Source organism: Oncorhynchus gorbuscha, linkage group LG06, assembly GCF_021184085.1.
Source record: "Oncorhynchus gorbuscha isolate QuinsamMale2020 ecotype Even-year linkage group LG06, OgorEven_v1.0, whole genome shotgun sequence".
NCBI lineage: Eukaryota > Metazoa > Chordata > Actinopteri > Salmoniformes > Salmonidae > Oncorhynchus > Oncorhynchus gorbuscha.
Window position 1 is genome coordinate 84,720,638 of NC_060178.1, and position 19,498 is coordinate 84,740,135.

General features: G+C 41.0%; 1 protein-coding gene across 2 annotated transcripts in view; it reads right to left on the reverse strand.

Annotated features, from left to right (window-relative positions):
* The window catches only part of abca5 (ATP-binding cassette, sub-family A (ABC1), member 5), a 105,819-nt gene that overhangs the window by 71,153 nt on the left and 15,168 nt on the right, over positions 1–19,498 (reverse strand). For both annotated transcript variants that reach the window (XM_046354375.1, XM_046354374.1), the window contains 5 exons: positions 10,765–10,954; positions 10,264–10,437; positions 5,104–5,201; positions 3,758–3,987; positions 2,093–2,234 (listed from right to left, as the gene is read on the reverse strand). In XM_046354375.1, the coding sequence (XP_046210331.1) occupies positions 2,093–2,234; positions 3,758–3,987; positions 5,104–5,201; positions 10,264–10,437; positions 10,765–10,867 (747 nt within the window). In that variant the 5' untranslated portion in view covers positions 10,868–10,954. The remainder of the gene's footprint in view (positions 1–2,092; positions 2,235–3,757; positions 3,988–5,103; positions 5,202–10,263; positions 10,438–10,764; positions 10,955–19,498) is intronic.

The window sequence follows — 19,498 nt, forward strand, 5'->3', positions numbered from 1 at the left end:
CCATCAGAAGCTACTAAAGACATGACATCATTTTCTGAAATTTTCCAAGCCGTTTAAAGGCACAGTCAACTTAGTGTATGTAAACTTCTGACCCAATGGAATTGTGATGCAGTGAATTATAAGTGAAACAATTAGTCTGTAAACAATTGTTGGAAAAATGACTTGTGTCATGCACAAAGTAGATGTCCTAACCGACTTGCCAAAACTATAGTTGGTTAAAAAGAAATATGTGGAGTGGTTGAAATACGAATTTAATGACTCCAACCTAAGTGTACGTAAACTTTTGACTTCAACTATATATATTTTCTCATGAACATGGCCTTATATCTATTACAGCATATTGGATGACTGTCATTCATATTCCATTCACTAAGTTAAATGTAAATCAAATCAAATTGTATTGGTTACATACACATATTTAGCAGATGTTATTAAGAGTGTAGAGAAATGTTTGTTCATTGCGCCAACAGTGCAGTAATATATAACAATTCACAACAATACACACAAATCTCAAAGTAAAATAATGGAATGAAGAAATATAAATATTAGGACGAGCAATGCTGTAGTGGAATTGACAAAAATACAGTATATATAGTGGGGAGAACAAGTATTTGATACACTGCTGATTTTGCAGGTTTTCCTACTTACAAAGCACGTAGAGGTCTGTAATTTTTTATCATAGGTACACTTCAACTGTGAGAGACAGAATCTAAAACAAAAATCCAGAAAATCATATTGTATGATTTTAAAGTAATTAATTTGCATTTTATTGCATGACATAAGTATTTGATACATCAGAAAAGCAGAACTTAATATTTGGTACAGAAACCTTCGTTTGCAATTACAGAGATCATACGTTTCCTGTAGTTCTTGACCAGGTTTGCACACACTGAAGCAGGGATTTTGGCCCACTCCTCCATACAGACCTTCTCCAGATCCTTCAAGTTTCGGGGCTGTTGCTGGGCAATACGGACTTTCAGCTCCCTCCAAAGATTTTATATTGGGTTCAGTCTGGAGACTGACTAGGCCACTCCAGGGCCTTGAGATGCTTCTTACGGAGCCACTTCTTAGTTGCCCTGGCTGTGTGTTTCGGGTCGTTGTCATGCTGGAAGACCCAGCCACGACCCATCTTCAATGCTCTTACTGAGGGAAGGAGGTTGTTGGCCAAGATCTCATGATACATGGCCCCATCCATCCTCCCCTCAATACGGTGCAGTCGTCCTGTCCCCTTGGCAGAAAAGCATCCCCAAAGAATGATGTTTCTACCTCCATGCTTCACGGTTGGGATGGTGTTCTTGAGGTTGCACTCATCTTTCTTCTTCCTCCAAACACGGCGAGTTGAGTTTAGACCAAAAAGCTCTATTTTTGTCTCATGAGACCACGACCTTCGCCCATTCCTCCTCTGGATCATCCAGATGGTCATTGGCAAACTTCAGACGGGCCTGGACATACGCTGGCTTGAGCAGGGGGATCTTGGTTCTCTTTGAGACTGCAGCGCACGCAAGGAAAACATTTCCACTGGTCTACTGTCCATTGCTTGTGTATAGAGTCCTGGAAAGCAGGAAGCTTGGCCCCAGTAATAATATATGCCATTTAGCAGACGCTTTTATCCCAAGCGACTTACAGTCATGTGTGCATACATTCTACGTATGGGTGGTCCCGGGGATCGAACCCACTACCCTGGCGTTACAAGCGCCATGCTCTACCAACTGAGCTACAGAAGGACCATATGGCCCAGTGATGTACTGGGCCATACGCACTACCCTCTGTTGTGCCTTGCGGTCAGAGGACGAGCCGTTGCCATACCAGGCAGTGATGCAATAAATATATTTGGATTTGTTTAACACTTTTTTGGTTACTACATGATTACATGTGTGTTATTTGATGTCTTTACTATAATTCTACAACGTAGAAAATAGTAAAAATAAAGAAAAACCCTGAAATGAGTAGGTGTCCAAACTTTTGACTGGTACTGTATCTTATCTTTTAGAACAGTCTGAACTTCAACTCTGTTCTTCTGTTTCAGGGATTTAATTGAACACACAGTAAATGGCATGTCATGAACGAACCAGGGCTCATTAGAGGTACTCACAGAGGAGATGCCGTAGAGGAAGATGAGGAGGAAGATGACGATGAAGTCACTGTTGGGGAAGAGAGCTGTATAGGTAGCGATGATGGACATGAGGATGGACATGGTGGTGACCAGAGCTGCATACAGCAGGCCCCACGATAGCCTGTTGAAACATCAACACACACACACACACACACACACACACACACACACACACACACACACACACACACACACACACACACACACACACACACACACACACACACACACACACACACACACACACACACACACACACCTTTGTAGAGAAAAAAAAGCAGATATCATAACATAAATTACCGTAATTTCCGGACTATAAGCCGCTACTTTATTCCCACGCTTTGAACCTCGCGGTTTATACAATGACGCGGCTAATTTATGGATTTTTCCCGCTTTCACAAGATTCATGCCGCCAAAAAACTGAGCACCGTCACATAATGTGACGTAAATCGAGCGCGCTCAAACTTCCCATCATTCTGATTACAGTAGTAATTTTGTCACCCTCATCATGGCAAAGACACGGAGAAATGCATATGATGCAGCTTTCAAGTTGAAGGCGATCGATCTGGCTGTTGGAAAAGGAAATAGAGCTGCTGCACGGGAGCTTGGCCTTAATGAGTCGATGATAAGACGTTGGAAACAGCAGCGTGAGGAACTGACTCAGTGCAAAAAGACAAGAAAAGCTTTCTGAGGGAAGAAAAGCAGATGGCCCAAAGTATTTGCAGCCACTTGACATCAGTGTAAATCATGCATTTAAGGTGGCGCTCCTTGTTCAGTGGGAGGCTTGGATGACAAGTGGGGAGAAATCCTTCACTAAAACGGGCCGCATGCGAAGAGCAACTTATGGTCAAGTCTGCCAGTGGGTCCTGACAGCACCTGGAGCATTGACAAAAAATCCACTATCATCAACGGGTTTCGAAAGGCTGGACTGCTGCGTGTTGAAGGGGCAGCATGAGCTCAGCGGGGTATTTGCCTCTGGATGAAAGTGACGAGAGCGACAATGAAAACGATCCAACATCGGATGAAGCAATTCTGAGGCTATACATCTACGACACCGAAGGAGATGACTTCAGTGGTTTCAGTGCACAGGAGGAGGAAGATAGTGACCAAGTTCATTTGTTTCAATGTACCGGTAGGCACCTGCGGCTTATAGACATGTGCGGCATATTTATGTACAAAATACATATTTTTTAATCATTCAGTGGGTGCGGTTTATATTCAGGTACGCTTAATAGTCCAGCAATTACGGTATGTAAAAATCCTCCCCTCAGACTCTTATTTTTAATTTATTTTACCTTTATTTAACTAGGCAAGTCAGTTAAGAACAAATTCTTATTTTCAATGACGGCCTAGGAACAGTGGGTTAACTGCCTTGTTCAGGGGCAGAACGACAGATTTTTACCTTGTCAGCTCTGGGATTCGATCTTGCAACCTTTCGGTTACGCTCTAACCACTAGGCTACCTGCCGCCCTTACGTGGGATGATGTAAAAAGCCTTAATAATGTTATTTCTTTAACAACCTAGCTCTGCACATGGTACACCAGCCTCCATCATTGAGTCAGATAACTGTTGGAGGTTCTTTATGGCAATATAGTATAAATGTATACAGCAGTTACTTTAACAAACACAAATCATCCTACTGACCAGAAGGCAGAGTCGTAGAGGCCCATCATGGTCATGGTGTCTTTGAGCCTGTGTTCCTTCTCTGCTGCTACGTTGACGATGAGGAAGGTGATGAAGGGTGTGAAAGCCAGCACCAGGTAGATGGAGATGAGAGCGTGGGGAAACTTTTGGACCTCCACTGACCCTGGCTGGCCCATCATCACCACACGCAGGTGGTCCATCTCACTCCATACTGACCGCTTGGTCTGCATCTGAACACAGGACATAGGCAGGGATCAAGCATTAATATACACTGAACAAAAATATAAACGCAACATGTAAAGTGTTGGCCCCATGTTTCATGAGCTGAAATAAGATATCACAGAAATTCCATACACACAATAAAAGGCCACTAACATTTGCAGTTTTGTCACACAACACAATTCCACAGGTGTCTCAAGTCGAGGGAGCATGCAATTGGCATGCTGAGTGCAGGAATGTCCACCAGAGCTGTTGCCAGAGAGTTGAAAGTTAATTTCTCTACCATAAACCGCCTCCAACGTCATTTTAGAGAATTTGGCAGTATATTCAACCAACAATGGGGCAAAATAGTATTTAGTCAGCCACCAATTGTGCAAGTTCTCCCACTTAAAAAGATGAGGCCTGTAATTTTCATCATAGGTACACTTCAACTATGACAGACAAAATGAGAGAAAAAAATCAAGAAAATCACATTGTAGGATTTTTTATGAATTTATTTGCAAATTATGGTGGAAAATAAGTATTTGCTTCTTACGAAGCCACTCCTTCGTTGCCCGGGCGGTGTGTTTGGGATCATTGTCATGCACTTTTACTTTACACCAAATAGAACATGTCATTATTTATTTGAGACTAAAAAATAAGTGTTCATTCAGTATTGTTGTAATTGTCATTATTACAAATGTATATATAAAAATTGGCCAATTAATTAGTATCGGCTTTTTTTGGATCTCCAATAATCGATATCGGAGTTGAAAAATCATATCCTGAACAGCTCTTCAAATGGCTACCCATACTATTTGCATTGCCCCCCTCACGCTGCTGCTACTCTCTGTTAATATCTATGCATAGCCACTTTAATAACTCTAACTACGTGTACATAATTACCTCAACTACCTCGACACCGGTGCCCCCCGCACATTGACCCTGTACAGGTACCCCCCGTATATATCCCCGCTATTGTTATTTACTGCTGCACTTTAATTATTTGTTATTTTTATCTCATACGTTTTTAAAGGTATTTTCTTAAAACTGCATTGTTGGTTAATGGCATATAAGTAAGCATTTCACTGTAAGGTCTACTACACCTGTTGTATTCGGCACATGTGACAAATAACATTTGATCTCACCTGTATGATGGCGGCGTCGATGAGAGTCTGGAGGCGGATGAAGCCAGAGTACCAGTAATTAGCTGCTCTGCAGTTCACTGAGCTGGCAAAACAGTTGGCTGAGGGAGGGAGGAACAAACAAAGAAACAGACAGACACACTCCGTTAATGCCTTCATAACTCACATCTGTACATGGACTAGTAACCAATCCTTTGAATGATCTTGGAATTTAAAATCATCTAGCAGTATGCAAACAATATATCTCCAAGCGGAAGGCTATCTATTGTATTGGGGATGTTCTGCTTGTACAAAGAGGGTAGGGTCAAACTTTGTCTCTCTCACTAATGGATATTAGGAAGGTATAGGCTCAACTCTCGCTCACAATTTAAAAAATAAAATTTTTCACCTTTGTTTAACCAAGTAGGCAAGTTGAGAACATGTTCTCATTTACAATTGCGACCTGGCCAAGATAAAGCAAAGAAGTTTGACACATACAACAACACAGAATTACACATGGAGTAAACATACGGTCAATAATACAGTAGAAAAATATGTCTATATACAATGTGAGCAAATGAGGTGAGATAAGGGAGGTAAAGGCAAAAAAAGGTCATGGTGGCGAAGCAAATACAATATAGCAAGTAAAACACTGGAATGGTAGATTTGCAGTGGAAGAATGTGCAAGGTAGAGGTAGAAAAAATGGGGTGCAAAGGAGCAAAATAAATAAATAAATACAGTAGGGGGAGAGGTAGTTGTTTGGGCTAAATTATAGATGGGCTATGTACAGATGCAGTAATGTGTGAGTCGAGGATCGGTAGGATGGTCAGTTTTACAAGGGTATGTTTGGCAGCATGAGTGAAGGATGCTTTGTTGCGAAATAGGAAGCCAATTCTAGATTTAACTTTGGATTGGAGATGTTTGATGTGAGTCTGGAAGGAGAGCTTACAGTCTAACCAGACACCTAGGTATTTGTAGTTGTCCACATATTATAAGTTAGAACCTTCCAGAGTAGTGATGTTGGACAGGCGGGAAGGTGCAGGCAGCGATCGGTTGAAGAGCATGCATTTAGTTTTACTTGTATTTAAGAGCAATTGGAGGCCACGGAAGGAGAGTTGTATGGTATTGAAGCTCATCTGGAGGGTTGTTAACACAGTGTCCAAAGAAGGGCCAGAAGTATACAGAATGGTGTCGTCTGCGTAGAGGTGGATCAGAGACTCACCAGCAGCAAGAGCGACATCATTGATGTATACAGAGAAGAGAGTTGGTCCAAGAATTGAACCCTGTGGCACCCCCATAGATACTGCCAGAGGCCTGGACAACAGGCCCTCCGATTTGACACACTGAACTCTATCAGAGAAGTAGTTGGTGAACCAGGCGAGGCAATCATTTGACAAACCAAGGCTATCGAGTCTGCCGATGAGGATGTGGTGACTGACAGAGTCGAAAGCCTTGGCCAGGTCAATGAATACGGCTGCACAGTATTGTTTCTTATCGATGGCAGTAAAGATATCGTTTAGGACCTTGAGCATGGCTGAGGTGCACCCATGACCAGCTCTGAAACCAGATTGCATAGCGGAGAAGGTATGGTGGGATTCAGAATGGTCGGTAATCTGTTTGTTGACTTGGCTTTCAAAGACCTTAGAAAGGCAGGGTAGGATAGATATAGGTCTGTAGCAGTTTGGATCAACAGTGTGTCCCCTTTGAAGAGGGTAATGACCGCAGCTGCTTTCCAATCTTTGGGAATCTCAGACGACACGAAAGAGAGGTTGAACAGGCTAGTAATAGGGGTTGCAACAATTTCGGCAGATAATTTTAGAAATTTGTAGGGGTCCAGATTTTGCAGCTCTTTCAAAACATCAGCTGACTGGATTTGGGCGAAGGAGAAATGGGGAAGGCTTGGGCGAGTTGCAGTGGGGGGTGCAGTGCTGTTGAACGGGGTAAGGGTAGACAGGTGGAAAGCATGGCCAGCCGTAGAAAAATGCTTCTTGAAATTATCTATTATAATGGATTTATCGATGGTGACAGTGTTTCCTTAGTTCAGTGGGCAGCTGGGAGGTGTTCTTATTCTCCATGGACTTTACAGTGTCCCAGAACCTTTTTGAGTTTGTGTTGAAGGAAGCTAATGTATGCTTGAAAAAGCTAGCCTTGGCTCTTCTAACTGCCTGTGTATATTGTTTTTTTTGCTTCCCTGAAAAGTTGCATATCACGGGGGCTGTTCGATGTTAATGCAGAACGCCATCGGATGTTTTTGTGTTGGTTCTGGGCAGTCAGGTCTGGAGAGAACCAAGGGGTATATCTGTTCCTGGATCTAAATTTCTTGAATGGGGCATGCTTATTTAAGATGGTGAGGAAGGCATTTAAAAATAAATAACCAGGCATCCTCTACTGACGGGATGAGATCAATATCCTTCCAGGATACCCTGGCCAGGTCGATTAGAAAGGCCTGCTCGCTAAAGTTTTTCAGGAAGCGTTTGACAGTGATGAGTGGAGGTCGTTTGACCGCTGACCCATTTCAGATGCAGGCAATGAGGCAGTGATCACTGAGATCTTAGTTGAAAACATTTTACATTTAAGTCATTTAGCAGATGCTCTTATCCAGAGCGACTTACAAATTAGCAGAGGTGTATTTGGAGGGCAAGTTGGTTAGGATGATATCTATGAGGGTGCCCGTGTTTATGGCTTTGGGGTGGTACCTGGTAGGTTCATTGATAATTTGTGTGAGATTGAGGGCATCAAATTTAGATTGTAGGATGGCTGGGGTGTTAAGCATGTTCCAGTTTAGGTCGCCTAGCAGCATGAGCTCTGAAGATAGACGGGGGGCAATCAGTTCAAATATGGTGTCCAGAGCACAGTTGGGGGCAGAGGGTGGTCTATAGCAGGCGGCAACGGTGAGAGACTTGTTTTTAGAGAGGTGGATTTTTAAAAGTAGAAGTTCAAATTGTTTGGGTACAGATCTGGAGAGTAGGACAGGACTCTGCAGGCTATCTTTGCAGTAGATTGCAACACCGCCCCCTTCGGGCAATCTATCTTGCCTGAAAATGTTGTAGTTAGCCAGCATTCAGACACGGCTAGAACATCCGGGTTGGCAGAGTGTGCCAAAGCAGTGAATAAAACAAACTTAGGGAGGAGGCTTCTAATGTTAACATGCATGAAACCAAGGCTATTATGGTTACAGAAGTCCTCAAAAGAGAACGCCTGGGGAATAGGAGTGGAGCTAGGCACTGCAGGGCCTGGATTCACTTCTACATCACCAGAGGAACAGAGGAGGAGTAGGATAAGGGTACGGCTAAAAGCTATGAGAATTGGTTGTCTAGATCGTCCAGAACAGAGAGTAAAATGAAGTTTCTGGGGGCGATAAAATAGCTTCAAGGTATAATGTAAAGACAAAGGTATGGTAGGATGTGACTACAGTGTAGGTAAACCTAGGTATTGAGTGATGATGAGAGAGATATTGTCTCTAGAAACATAATTGAAACCAGCTGATGTCATCTCATTTGTGGGGGTGGAACTGAAAGGTTGGATAAGGTATAATGAGCAGGTCTAAAGGCTCTATAGTGAAATAAGCCAATAAACACTAACCAGAACAGCAATGGACAAGGCATATTGACATTAAGACTAGAGGTCGACCGATTATGATCTTTCAACGCTGATACCGATTATTGGAGGACCAAAAAAGCCGATACCGATTAATCGGACAATTTCTATTTATTTATTTGTAATAATGACAATTACAACAATACTGAATGAACACTTATTTTAACTTAATATAATACATAAATTTAGCCTCAAATAAATAATGAAACATGTTCAATTTGGTTTAAATAATGCAAAAACAAAGTGTTGGAGAAGTAAAAGTGTAATATGTGCCAAGTAAAAAAGCTAACGTTTAAGTTCCTTGCTCAGAATATATGAAAGTTGGTGGTTCCTTTTAACATGAGACTTCAATATTCCAAGGTAAGAGGTTTTAGGTTGAAGTTAATATAGTATTTATAGGACTATTTCTCTCTATACCATTTGTATTTCATATACCTTTGACTATTGGATGTTCTTATAGGCACTATAGTATTGCCAGTGTAACAGTATAGCTCCCGTCCCTCTCCTCGCCCCTACCTGGGCTCGAACCAGGAACCCATCGACAACAGCCACCCTCGAAGCAGCGTTACCCATCGCTCCACCCTCTGCAAGGGGAGTAACTACTCCAAGTCTCAGAGCGAGTGACGTTTGAAACGCTATTAGCGCACACCCAGCTAACTAGCTAGCCATTTCACATCGGTTACACCAGCCATTAGGCTGATAGGCTTGAAGTCATAAATAGCTCTGTGCTTGCAAAGATATTCTTGTTACATTGCACAACCTTCAATATTATGTCATAATTACGTAAAATTCTGGCAAATTAGTTCACAATGAGCCAGGCTGCCCAAACTGTTGCATATACCCTGACTCTGCGTGCAATGAACGCAAGAGAAATGACACAATTTCACTTGGTTAATATTGCCTGCTAACCTGGATTTATTTTAGCTAAATATGCAGGTTTAAAAATATATACTTCTGTGTATTGATTTCAAGAAAGGCATTGGTGTTTATGGTTAGGTACAGTCATCCAACGATTGTGCTTTTTTCGCAAATGCACTTTTGTTAAATCATCCCCCAGCGTTGCATTGATTATATGCAACGCAAGACGCGCTAGATAAACAAGTAATATAATCAACCATGTGTAGTTATAACTAGTGATTATGATTTACTGATTGTTTTTTGTAAGATACGCTTGATGCTAGCTACCAACTTTCCTTGGCTTCTACTGCATTCACGTAACAGGCAGGTTCCTCGTGGAGTGCAATGAGAGGCTGGTGGTTAGAGCGTTGGACTAGTTAACTGTAAGGTTGCAAGATTGGATCCCCCGAGCTGACAAGGTGAAAATATGTCATTCTGCCCCTGAACAAGGCAGTTAACCCACCGTTCCTAGGCCGTCATTGAAAATAAGAATGTGTTCTTAACTGACTAGCCTAGGTAAAGGTATATATATATATATTTTTTTTTTAAAGAATCGGCACCCCAAAATACCGATTTCCGATTGTTATGAAAACGGCCCTAATTAATCGGCCTTTCCGATTAATCGGTCGACCTCTAATTAAGACATTGATAAATACTTGATTTATTACAAAATTAAAATCATCTCTCACCAATAGATTCAGTGTAGTCACTGGGCAGGGGCAGATGGTTGTAAGGGAAACGCAACCTGTAAGAGGTGGGTGTGCTGCCCATGAAGACCACCCCAACGTAGCCTGAGGGCTCATAAAGACTGGCATTCTCCAGATCCTCTTCACTAGAGAACATCTCCAGGCGATCCTGCAAGTCTACAGTGCAATCAGGAAATCACAAGAAATAAGGCAGACATAAATACACAGTCTGTGTCCCCAATAGCACAGTATTCCTGTTATAGTGCGCAACAAGGGCCCATATAAATTCCCTCCAGGCTTCAATCAATGCTTAGCCTACACCAAGGCAATGCTTTTAGGCTAAATCCATGACGGGACGGGGAGGGCTTAATCCATGCCTTGGTTTTGTTAATCTGGTCACAGTCGCCAAATGCTAACGTTTTAGCATTTGTGCGACAAATCCAAAGCAAGTCAATATCCCCTATATTAGCATTTTATGCACTTCATGTCCATCCTCCTACTTACGCATTTCCTGGGCCACCTCCTCCATGATGTGATTGGTGGCATTGTTAATGGGGGTGTATCCCAGGCCCTTGAGTAAGTGGTAGTCCTCCCTCTCCAGCTCCATGGTACTGATGCCTCCGTAGTAGACATGTGGGTTCAGGGTGCTGATCAGAATCAGCAGGCACAGCAGCAGCAGTGGCAGGATCAACTCCTAGAGGAGAAACGGCACCAATCAATCAAATCATCTCCTGGAGGGAAAGGGAATTAACCAACCACTCACTACCTCAATAAATCACATTGATTTATAAAGGGCATCAATTAATCAATAATACAATGAAACAAATGTATTGATAAAGCCCTTTTATATCAGCATTTATCAAAGTGCTTGACAGTAACTCAGCCTAGATGGAAGGACACAAGACTGAGGTTGAATTAACATATCAGCCTTATCATTCTAATAAACAGCAGTGACACTACCGTAAACATCCTACTACCGTAGACAGTACTCCCCCATAACCACTCGGTGGCCTGGTTTGAGCGGATCAAATCTGTGACGCATTGTGATTGACTGACTGATCTACAAATAATAATGACTGAGTAGTTATTAATGATGCAAAGTGATTTGTCAGTCAGTCGGCAGTTGCTTACACTGTCGGCTACAATGTCGAACAAGCCCACTGTCTTTAGCTTTTCCATGGTCTCAAATTCTCACTACCATCAAGGTTGGCGACAAACAGTGCTATTGGGGAGAAGTGAGATTAATTGAAACACTTAATTGTTGTGTTTGGCATGTCATGCCCTCAGCTGGAGGCTGGCATATCTTTCAAACAGCCATGGATAAAAAAAGATATGTTAGCTACTCCTATGACATGCCTTGGTCACATACTAAATTGATTTGTGCTTAAAGCTGTAGTTGTAATGAGTCTGCACACATTTGAATGGCATTTCGCACAGAAGACATCCGGCAGAAAAGTCTGTCCGTTTTATGAAATTGTGCAAATATTGTACTGTCACTACAATGATATTTATTTTACAGTTAAGGTGAAATCTTACAGCAAGTACTTTAGAATTTAATTGTTACTATATTTAGAATAGGGGTGTGAACATTGAAAAGCTCAAATGTTAATGTTAACAAAATGTTAAAATGTTAAATGTTAACAAAATTGGGATCTTTAAAATTAAGAAAAATCCTTCAGGGAAATTCTCTTGTGTTTATCACAGTGCAACTGGCTTGCCTGCTCTTTCGCTTTGCTAATGATGCAAGTGGGTGTTCACTCTTTGGTCTGTTGCACAAAGAATATCCTAGCCTATTCATTGATGATAGGCCCTGCTTTACTGAAGTTGTGAGACACTGCAAGCCAAGAAATTGCGAAATTCAGCATTCCATTGCGAGATACAGTTTTTAATTGCAGATAGGCCTAGCCAAGGCACTTTCAAGGATATATAACTGCAGTAGATAGGCTATAACTTCATTGCCCGGCTCTAGCAGTCATAAATACGTAATAGGACGGGATGAAAAACATTTCTGCACAAAGTTTGAGAGAAATAAGATTTGTGCATATGGAACATTTGAGGGATAATTTATTTCAGCTCATGAAACATGGGACCAACACATCACCTGTTGCGTTTATATTTTTGTTCAGTGTAGACAATTATTAATATTTCTATAATATTTGTACTATGTACTTGAGCTTGTTTCCTCAAAAGGGAGTACGCCAAATAAGGTACGTTCCAGACCTTTATAAAACTATGCAGCTTTACCAGATATTTTTTTATTTACCTGGCTATCCAAACTCCTTGCTTTGGCAAAATGCTACGCCCATGGACGTTTGTTCTAGCAGAGTCTGGGTCGGAGTACCTCCCCGCCGATTCTAAAACGGAAAAACATTCTAACAGTTCTGATTGGTCATAGAAACCGATACGCCATTGTCTTTGATACTCCGATCGGTTAGAGATGATCACTGATGACTTCGTTCTGTACAACAGACCTCATTTTCACCACAAACTACTTAAATGATGGCAGTTTCAGACTGAAGTATTGTATGTAGCGAACAATAGAGCAGCGGAAGAATTCAGTTTGAGTCGTCAGTTGGTTTGCACATTTTAGGGTGGTAACTTTTCGTGGGAATTAACAGGGGAAAAAAATGGGAATTAACAGAAATATATGCAAATTAATACCATTTAAATGTCGATGTTTTGTGTGTTGGATAGGTTTACCATATCATATGGAGACAGAAACATAAAACCTTTTACCTCATTAGGTAGACAACTTTAATAAAAGGAGTTCACTCTTCACATTGCACACACACACAGTACCAGTCAAGAATTTGGACACACCAACTCATTCCAGGGTTATTCTGTATTTTTCTATAATAGTGAATATATAAAAACAAAATAACACAAAAAGGAATCATGTAGTAAGAAGTGTGAAACAAATCAAAATACATTTTATATTTCAGATAATTTTGCACGCCCAATTTTTCAGTTTTTGATTTGTTAAAAAAGTTTGAAATATCCAATAAATGTTGCTCCACTTCATGATTGTGTCCCACTTGTTGTTGGTTCTTCACAAAAAAAAAATACAGTTTTATATCTTTGTTTGAAGCCTGAAATGTGGCAAAAAGTCGCAAAGTTCAAGGGGCCCGAATACTTTCGCAAGGCACTGTATATGCAAACTAATATTAACACCATTTACATGTAGATGTTTAATGCATTGGATATACAGTTGAAGTCAGAAGTTTTAATGTATTTGGCTAAGGTGTATGTAAACTCAGTTTTTCACAATTGCTGACATTTAATCCAAGTAAAATGTCCCCGTCTTTGGTCAGTTAGGATCACCACTTTATTTAAAGAACGTGAAATGTCCGAATATTAGTAGAGAGAATGATTTCTTTTAGATTTGATTTCTTTCATCACATTCCCAGTGGGTCAGAAGTTTACATACAATCAATTAGTATTCAGTAGCATTGCCTTTAAATTGATTAACTTGGGTCAAACGTTTTGGCTAGCCTCACACAAGCTTCCCACAATAAGTTGGGTGAATTTTGGCCCATTCCTCCTGACAGAGGTGGTGTAACTTTTGCCACAACTTCGGAAGTATGCTTGGGGTCACTGCCCATTTGGAAGACCCATTTGCCCATTTGCGACCAAGCTTTGACTTCCTGACTGATGTCTTGAGATGTTGCTAAAATATATCCACATACTTTTCCTACCTCACGATGCCATCTATTTTGTGAAATGCACCAGTCCCTCCTGCAGCAAAGTACCCCAACAACATGATGCTGCCACCCCGTGCTTCACGGTTGGGATGGTGTTCTTTGGGTTGCAAGCCTCCCCTTTTTTCTCCAAACATAACGATGGTCATTATGGCCAAATAGTTCTATTTTTGTTTTGTCAGACCAGAGGATATTTCTCCAAAATGTACAATCTTTGTCCCATGTGCAGTTGCAAACTGTAGTCTGGATTTTTTATGACGGTTTTGGAGCAGTGGCTTCTTCCTTGCTGAGTGACCTTTCAGGTTATATCAATATAGGACTCGTTTTGCTGTGGATATAGATACTTTTATACCGGTTTCCTCCAGCATCTTCACAAGGTCTGTTGCTGTTCTGGGATTGATTTGCACTTTTCGCACCAAAGTATTTTCATCTCTAGGAGGCGTCTCCTTCCTGAGTGGTATGACGGCTGCGTGGTCCCATTGTGTTTATACTTGCGTACTATTGTTTGTACAGATGAAAGTGGTACCTTCAGGTGTTTGGACATTTCTCTCAAGGATGAACCAGATTTGTGGAGGTCTACATTTTTTTCTGAGGTCTTAGCTGATTTCTTTTGATTTTCCCATGATGTCAAGCAAAGAGGCACTGAGTTTGAAGGTAGGCCTTAAAATTCATCCACAGGTACACCTGCAATTGACTCAAAATAAGTAAATTAGCCCATCAGAAGCTTCTAAAGCCATGACATTATTTTCTGAAATTTTCCAAGTTGTTTAAAGGCACAGTCAACTTAGTGTATGTAAACTTCTGACCCACTGGAATTGTGATACAGTGAATTATAAGTGAAATAATCTGTCTGTAAACAATTGCTGGGAAAATTACTTGTGTCTTTCACAGAGTAGATGCCCTAACCAACTTGCCAAAAGTATAGTTTGTTAACAAGAAATTTGTGGTGTGGTTGAAAAACAAGTTTAATGACTCCACCCTAAGTCTATGTAAACTTCCGACTTCAACTGTATTTACCATATGATGTGGTGACAGAAACCTTGTACCTTATCATAAGCAGACAATTGCAAATTATTAAATTCTTCCAATAGAAATTTTAAAAAACAATTTAGTTATGAATTGAACTTTAATTAAATGAGTTGACTCTTCACATGGGATAATTTCACTGACCAAAAAGGGAATATTGAATGATCCCCAATGATCCATCACGACACCCAAAAACGTTTTCAACATGCATCTATAAAATGACAGTCTAGAAACTAAAGCTTTAGTTGGCTTCCTCAGGCTTCCATGTCTTCTCCCTGGACCTCCTCAATGTTCACCTCTTGAACATCCAGACTCTGAGACCTCATCTTCACAGTCACATTCCAACCTTGAGGGTGGCTCATTGTCAGGCTCAAAATGCCTCACATGGCCACCAATTGTTCAACCCTTGTATTGGTCAGCCTGTTACGTTCTTTGGTGTGTGTGTGTGTGTGTGTTCCCAAACAAGGACCAGTCGCGCTCTGAGACAGCTGATGTTGGTGGGATTTGGAGGATAATGGAGGCAACAGGGGAAAGAGCCTCAGATCCACAAAATCCCTTCCACCAGGTGGCTGATGAGATATGTTGGCACGACTGCCATATTGCATCTCCATTCCAAAGCTCTTGCTTGGAAGTGTACTTCTCCAAACTGCCAAGAACCTTGCCCTCGTCTCGCCACCTTGGCCTGGATATGGTAGTGATGACACCATAGGCCTTGTTGATCTCTGCACCAGACAAGATGCTCTTGCCAGCATGCTTAGGGTCCAACATGTACGCTGCGGCATGTATGGATTTCAGGCAGAAGTCTTCACACTTTTTGATGTATTTCAGAACTGCAGTTTCCTCTGCTTGGAGCAACAGTGAAGTGGGCAGGGCAGTACGGGTTTCTTCTCTTACATCTGTAAGCAGAGTCTGAACATCAGACAGGATGGCATTGTCTTCCTCAATCCGTGCAATGGCTTTTACTATAGGTTTCAGGAATTTCAGGCTGCTTACCACCCTCTCCAAAAATACATAATCCAGGAGGATCCTCTTGATGGGGCTGTCCATATCGGCAGATTGTGATATGGCCATTTCTTGGAAAGACTCCTTCCTCTCCAGGAGACATGACGACAGCACCACCCAAATGGGTGTTGCTGGGCAGCTTCAATGTGGTGCTCTTATTCTTCTCACTTTGCTTGGTGAGGTAGATTGCTGCTATAACTTGATGACCCTTCACATACCTAACCATTTCCTTGGCTCTCTTGTAGAGTGCATCCATTATTTTCAGTGCCATGATGTCCTTGAAGAGCAGATTCAATGCATGAGCAGCACAGCCAATGGGTGTGATGTGTGGGTAGGACTCCACTTTAGACCAAGCAGTCTTCTTGTTCGCAGCATTGTCTGTCACCAGTGCAAATACCTTCTGTGGTCCAAGGTCATTGACTGCATTCAGCTCATCTGCAATGTAGAGACCGGTGTGTCTGTTGTCCCTTGTGTCCGCGCTCTTGTAGAATACTGGTTGAGGGGTGGAGATATAGTTCATTATTCCCTGCCCACGAACATTCGACCACCCATCTGAGATGATTGCAATACAGTCTGCTTGCTCTATGATTTGCTTGATCTGTATCCATAAAATGAGTAGATAAAGCATGTCTGGTTGGAGGGGTGTATGCTGGGCGAAGAACATTCAGAAATCTCTTCCAATACACATTGCCTGCAAGCATCAGAGGTGAACCAGTTGCATATACCATTCAAGCAAGACATTCATCAGCATTTCTCTGACTATGTTCCTCCATTGAGCAAAACAAAATTTCTGATTCCAGGAGGACCATGAGCTGTTCCTATCGATAAGGTGTCTGATTCATCATTTTCACCTTGAATAGAAATAGAGGGACTTTTGTCAGAGGTTGCTTGTTGTGAGAGCTGAGGGAACTTTATGTACTTGGCCAGATTATTCTGCATCTTTGTTGCATTCTTCACATATTTGGTACAGTATTTGCAAATGTACACCGTTTTCCTTCTACATTAGCTGCAGTGAAATGTCTCCACACATCAGATAGTGCCCATGGTATTTTCCTGTAAAGATGAGAAAATAAATTGTAAAAATAAATAATACAATTCCATGTACAGATAAAACATTAAGCAGTTAGATGAAACAATTCCTTTGAAAGACAAATGTTTTAAAATTAAACATGTATGGAAACAAGTGAATTAACAGTTTGCAGGCTCAAGCAAGCTAAAACCCACATGGTAGCAAAAACTAACCAGCAGTAATTGTTAACAAGTTAGAAATTATTTAAACACACTTTGCTGTAACCTATTATTTACCAGTTAACAAAAAAAACATACCTCATACAAAATATATTCACCCCACCAAGTATTGTAATCAAAACTTACCAAAAAACAAGTAGTCCTTGGCTCAGACAGTGTAGTAGTGTGGGCTCAATAGCATCTCATTAGTGTGCAATATCTTGAGAATCAGCTGTACATGTGTTGGAAGAGAGCACTGTACAAGTGATGGAAGAATGCACTGTGCATGCAGAGGGTTGCAATTCCATTGAATTGAGGATAGTTTAACCAAAATGCCACAAGACCTAGAATTGACTGTGTATCCCCAAAAAAAAAAATGTTTCACTGTTATAAGTAAACTTTTTTGATGAATTTAAGCAAAATTCCCCAAATTCCAGGCCTTAACTTCCCATGGAAAATTTCCGGAAATCTACCGACCCTTTGTAACCCTAGTTGTCAGGCAAATTGTTTATGGCCATCACAATTTTTTATTTCTTCACTTTTGGGTATATCTATATTTAGGCAGAAATCTACATTTTGCCATTACGTTCAAGTTCAGTTGTTAATAAACTTAATTACTTGCTTATCATTAGTTTATAAATCTGTAATGAACTATTACAAAAAACCAAACACGTTTGATAAACAGTTTCGCCAAAGGATAATCATTAGTGCTAAACTGGCATTGGTGCTTTGCTCCCAGACAAGCTTGGCATGGAGGTATGGAGCGTTACATAACACGCCTCATTTATTTGGTTGCATTTTAATAACCTTTAAAATGATTGCAGCCAGTCCAAGACGGATTATGACATTCAGCGAGCGGTTGATGTGGCCAGCATGATTAAAAAGCAGAGTCGACCACTTCGTTTTGACAGCACATGTGCAGTAGAAACTGTATGCCAAGTGTCAGCCGATATAGTGTAAAACGACAAAGGTACCATTTGGAACTCAACCCTAGTTATTCAACACTTTCTGACTTCCCTTATACAGCGACTTAATTTCCAGGAAGCCCCTCAAACACTGGCTACCCCGGGTGGAAAATATGAAACCGGGAAATGCATTACAGCAATTTAGCAACTACAAATGAAAAACGCATGGCCCTACAAAGAAGGAAAATAGAGGAAGGACTTAAAAGAAAACAGAATATAACTATTGTAAAACAGATTGTGTATAATATGTATTATCTGAAAGTAGAAACATAAGTGTTATTGTTTATTAGTTTACTCCAATTGGGGGAGGGATGGTAGGGTTTGCCGGGAAATAATAAAGGCATATATTTTTTAAAGTGTATATATATATATGTATGTATATATGTATGTATATGTATGTATGTATGCATGTATACATTCCAAAAATATATGGGGTACTGGAAATGATGCAGACATTTAAATTGATGGAAGCAACAATCCAAAATATTAAAGCTGATCCACCCCTAAAAAAAAACGATATAAAATCATACAAAAGAAAGAAAATGCACAAAAAAAAGGAGGAAAAAGTTTCTTATTTTGTTCAATTCCAAAATGCTGCTTCGCTGAGTTGCGAAGCAGAAGGCAGTCATATTTTCACTGGTCACAACTAGGGATGTACAATATTTCATACAATATATCATTTACAACTGCGACCTGGCCAAGATAAAGCAAAGCAGTGCGACAAAAACAACAGAGTTACACATGGGATAAACAAACGTACAGTCAATAACACAATAGAAAAATCTGTATACAGTGTGTGCAAATGAAGTAAGGAGGTAAGGCAATAAATAGGCCATAGATTAAGTAATTACAATTTAGCAATTAATACTAGAGTGTGCAGATGGGGATGTGCAAGTAGAAATATTGGTGTGCAAAAGAGCAGAAAAACAAATATGGGGATGAGGTAGGTAGTTGGTTGGATGGGCTATTTACAGATGGGCTGTGTACAGCTGCAGCGTTTGGTAAACTCCTCTGACAGCTGATGCTTAAAGTTAGTGAGGGAGATAATTCTCCAACTTCAGTGATTTTTGCCATTCGTTCCAGTCATTGGCAGCAGAGAACTGGGGGGAAAGGCTTTGGGGATGACCAGTGGAGCGCATGCTACAGGTGGCTGCTGCTATGGTGACCAGTAAGGTGGGATAAGGCGGAGCTTTACCGAGCAAAGACTTATAAATGACCTGGAGCCAGTGGGTTTGGCAACGAATATGTAGCGAAGACCAGCCAACGAGAGCATACAGGTCGCAGTGGTGGGTAGTATATGGGGTTTTGGTGACAAAACGG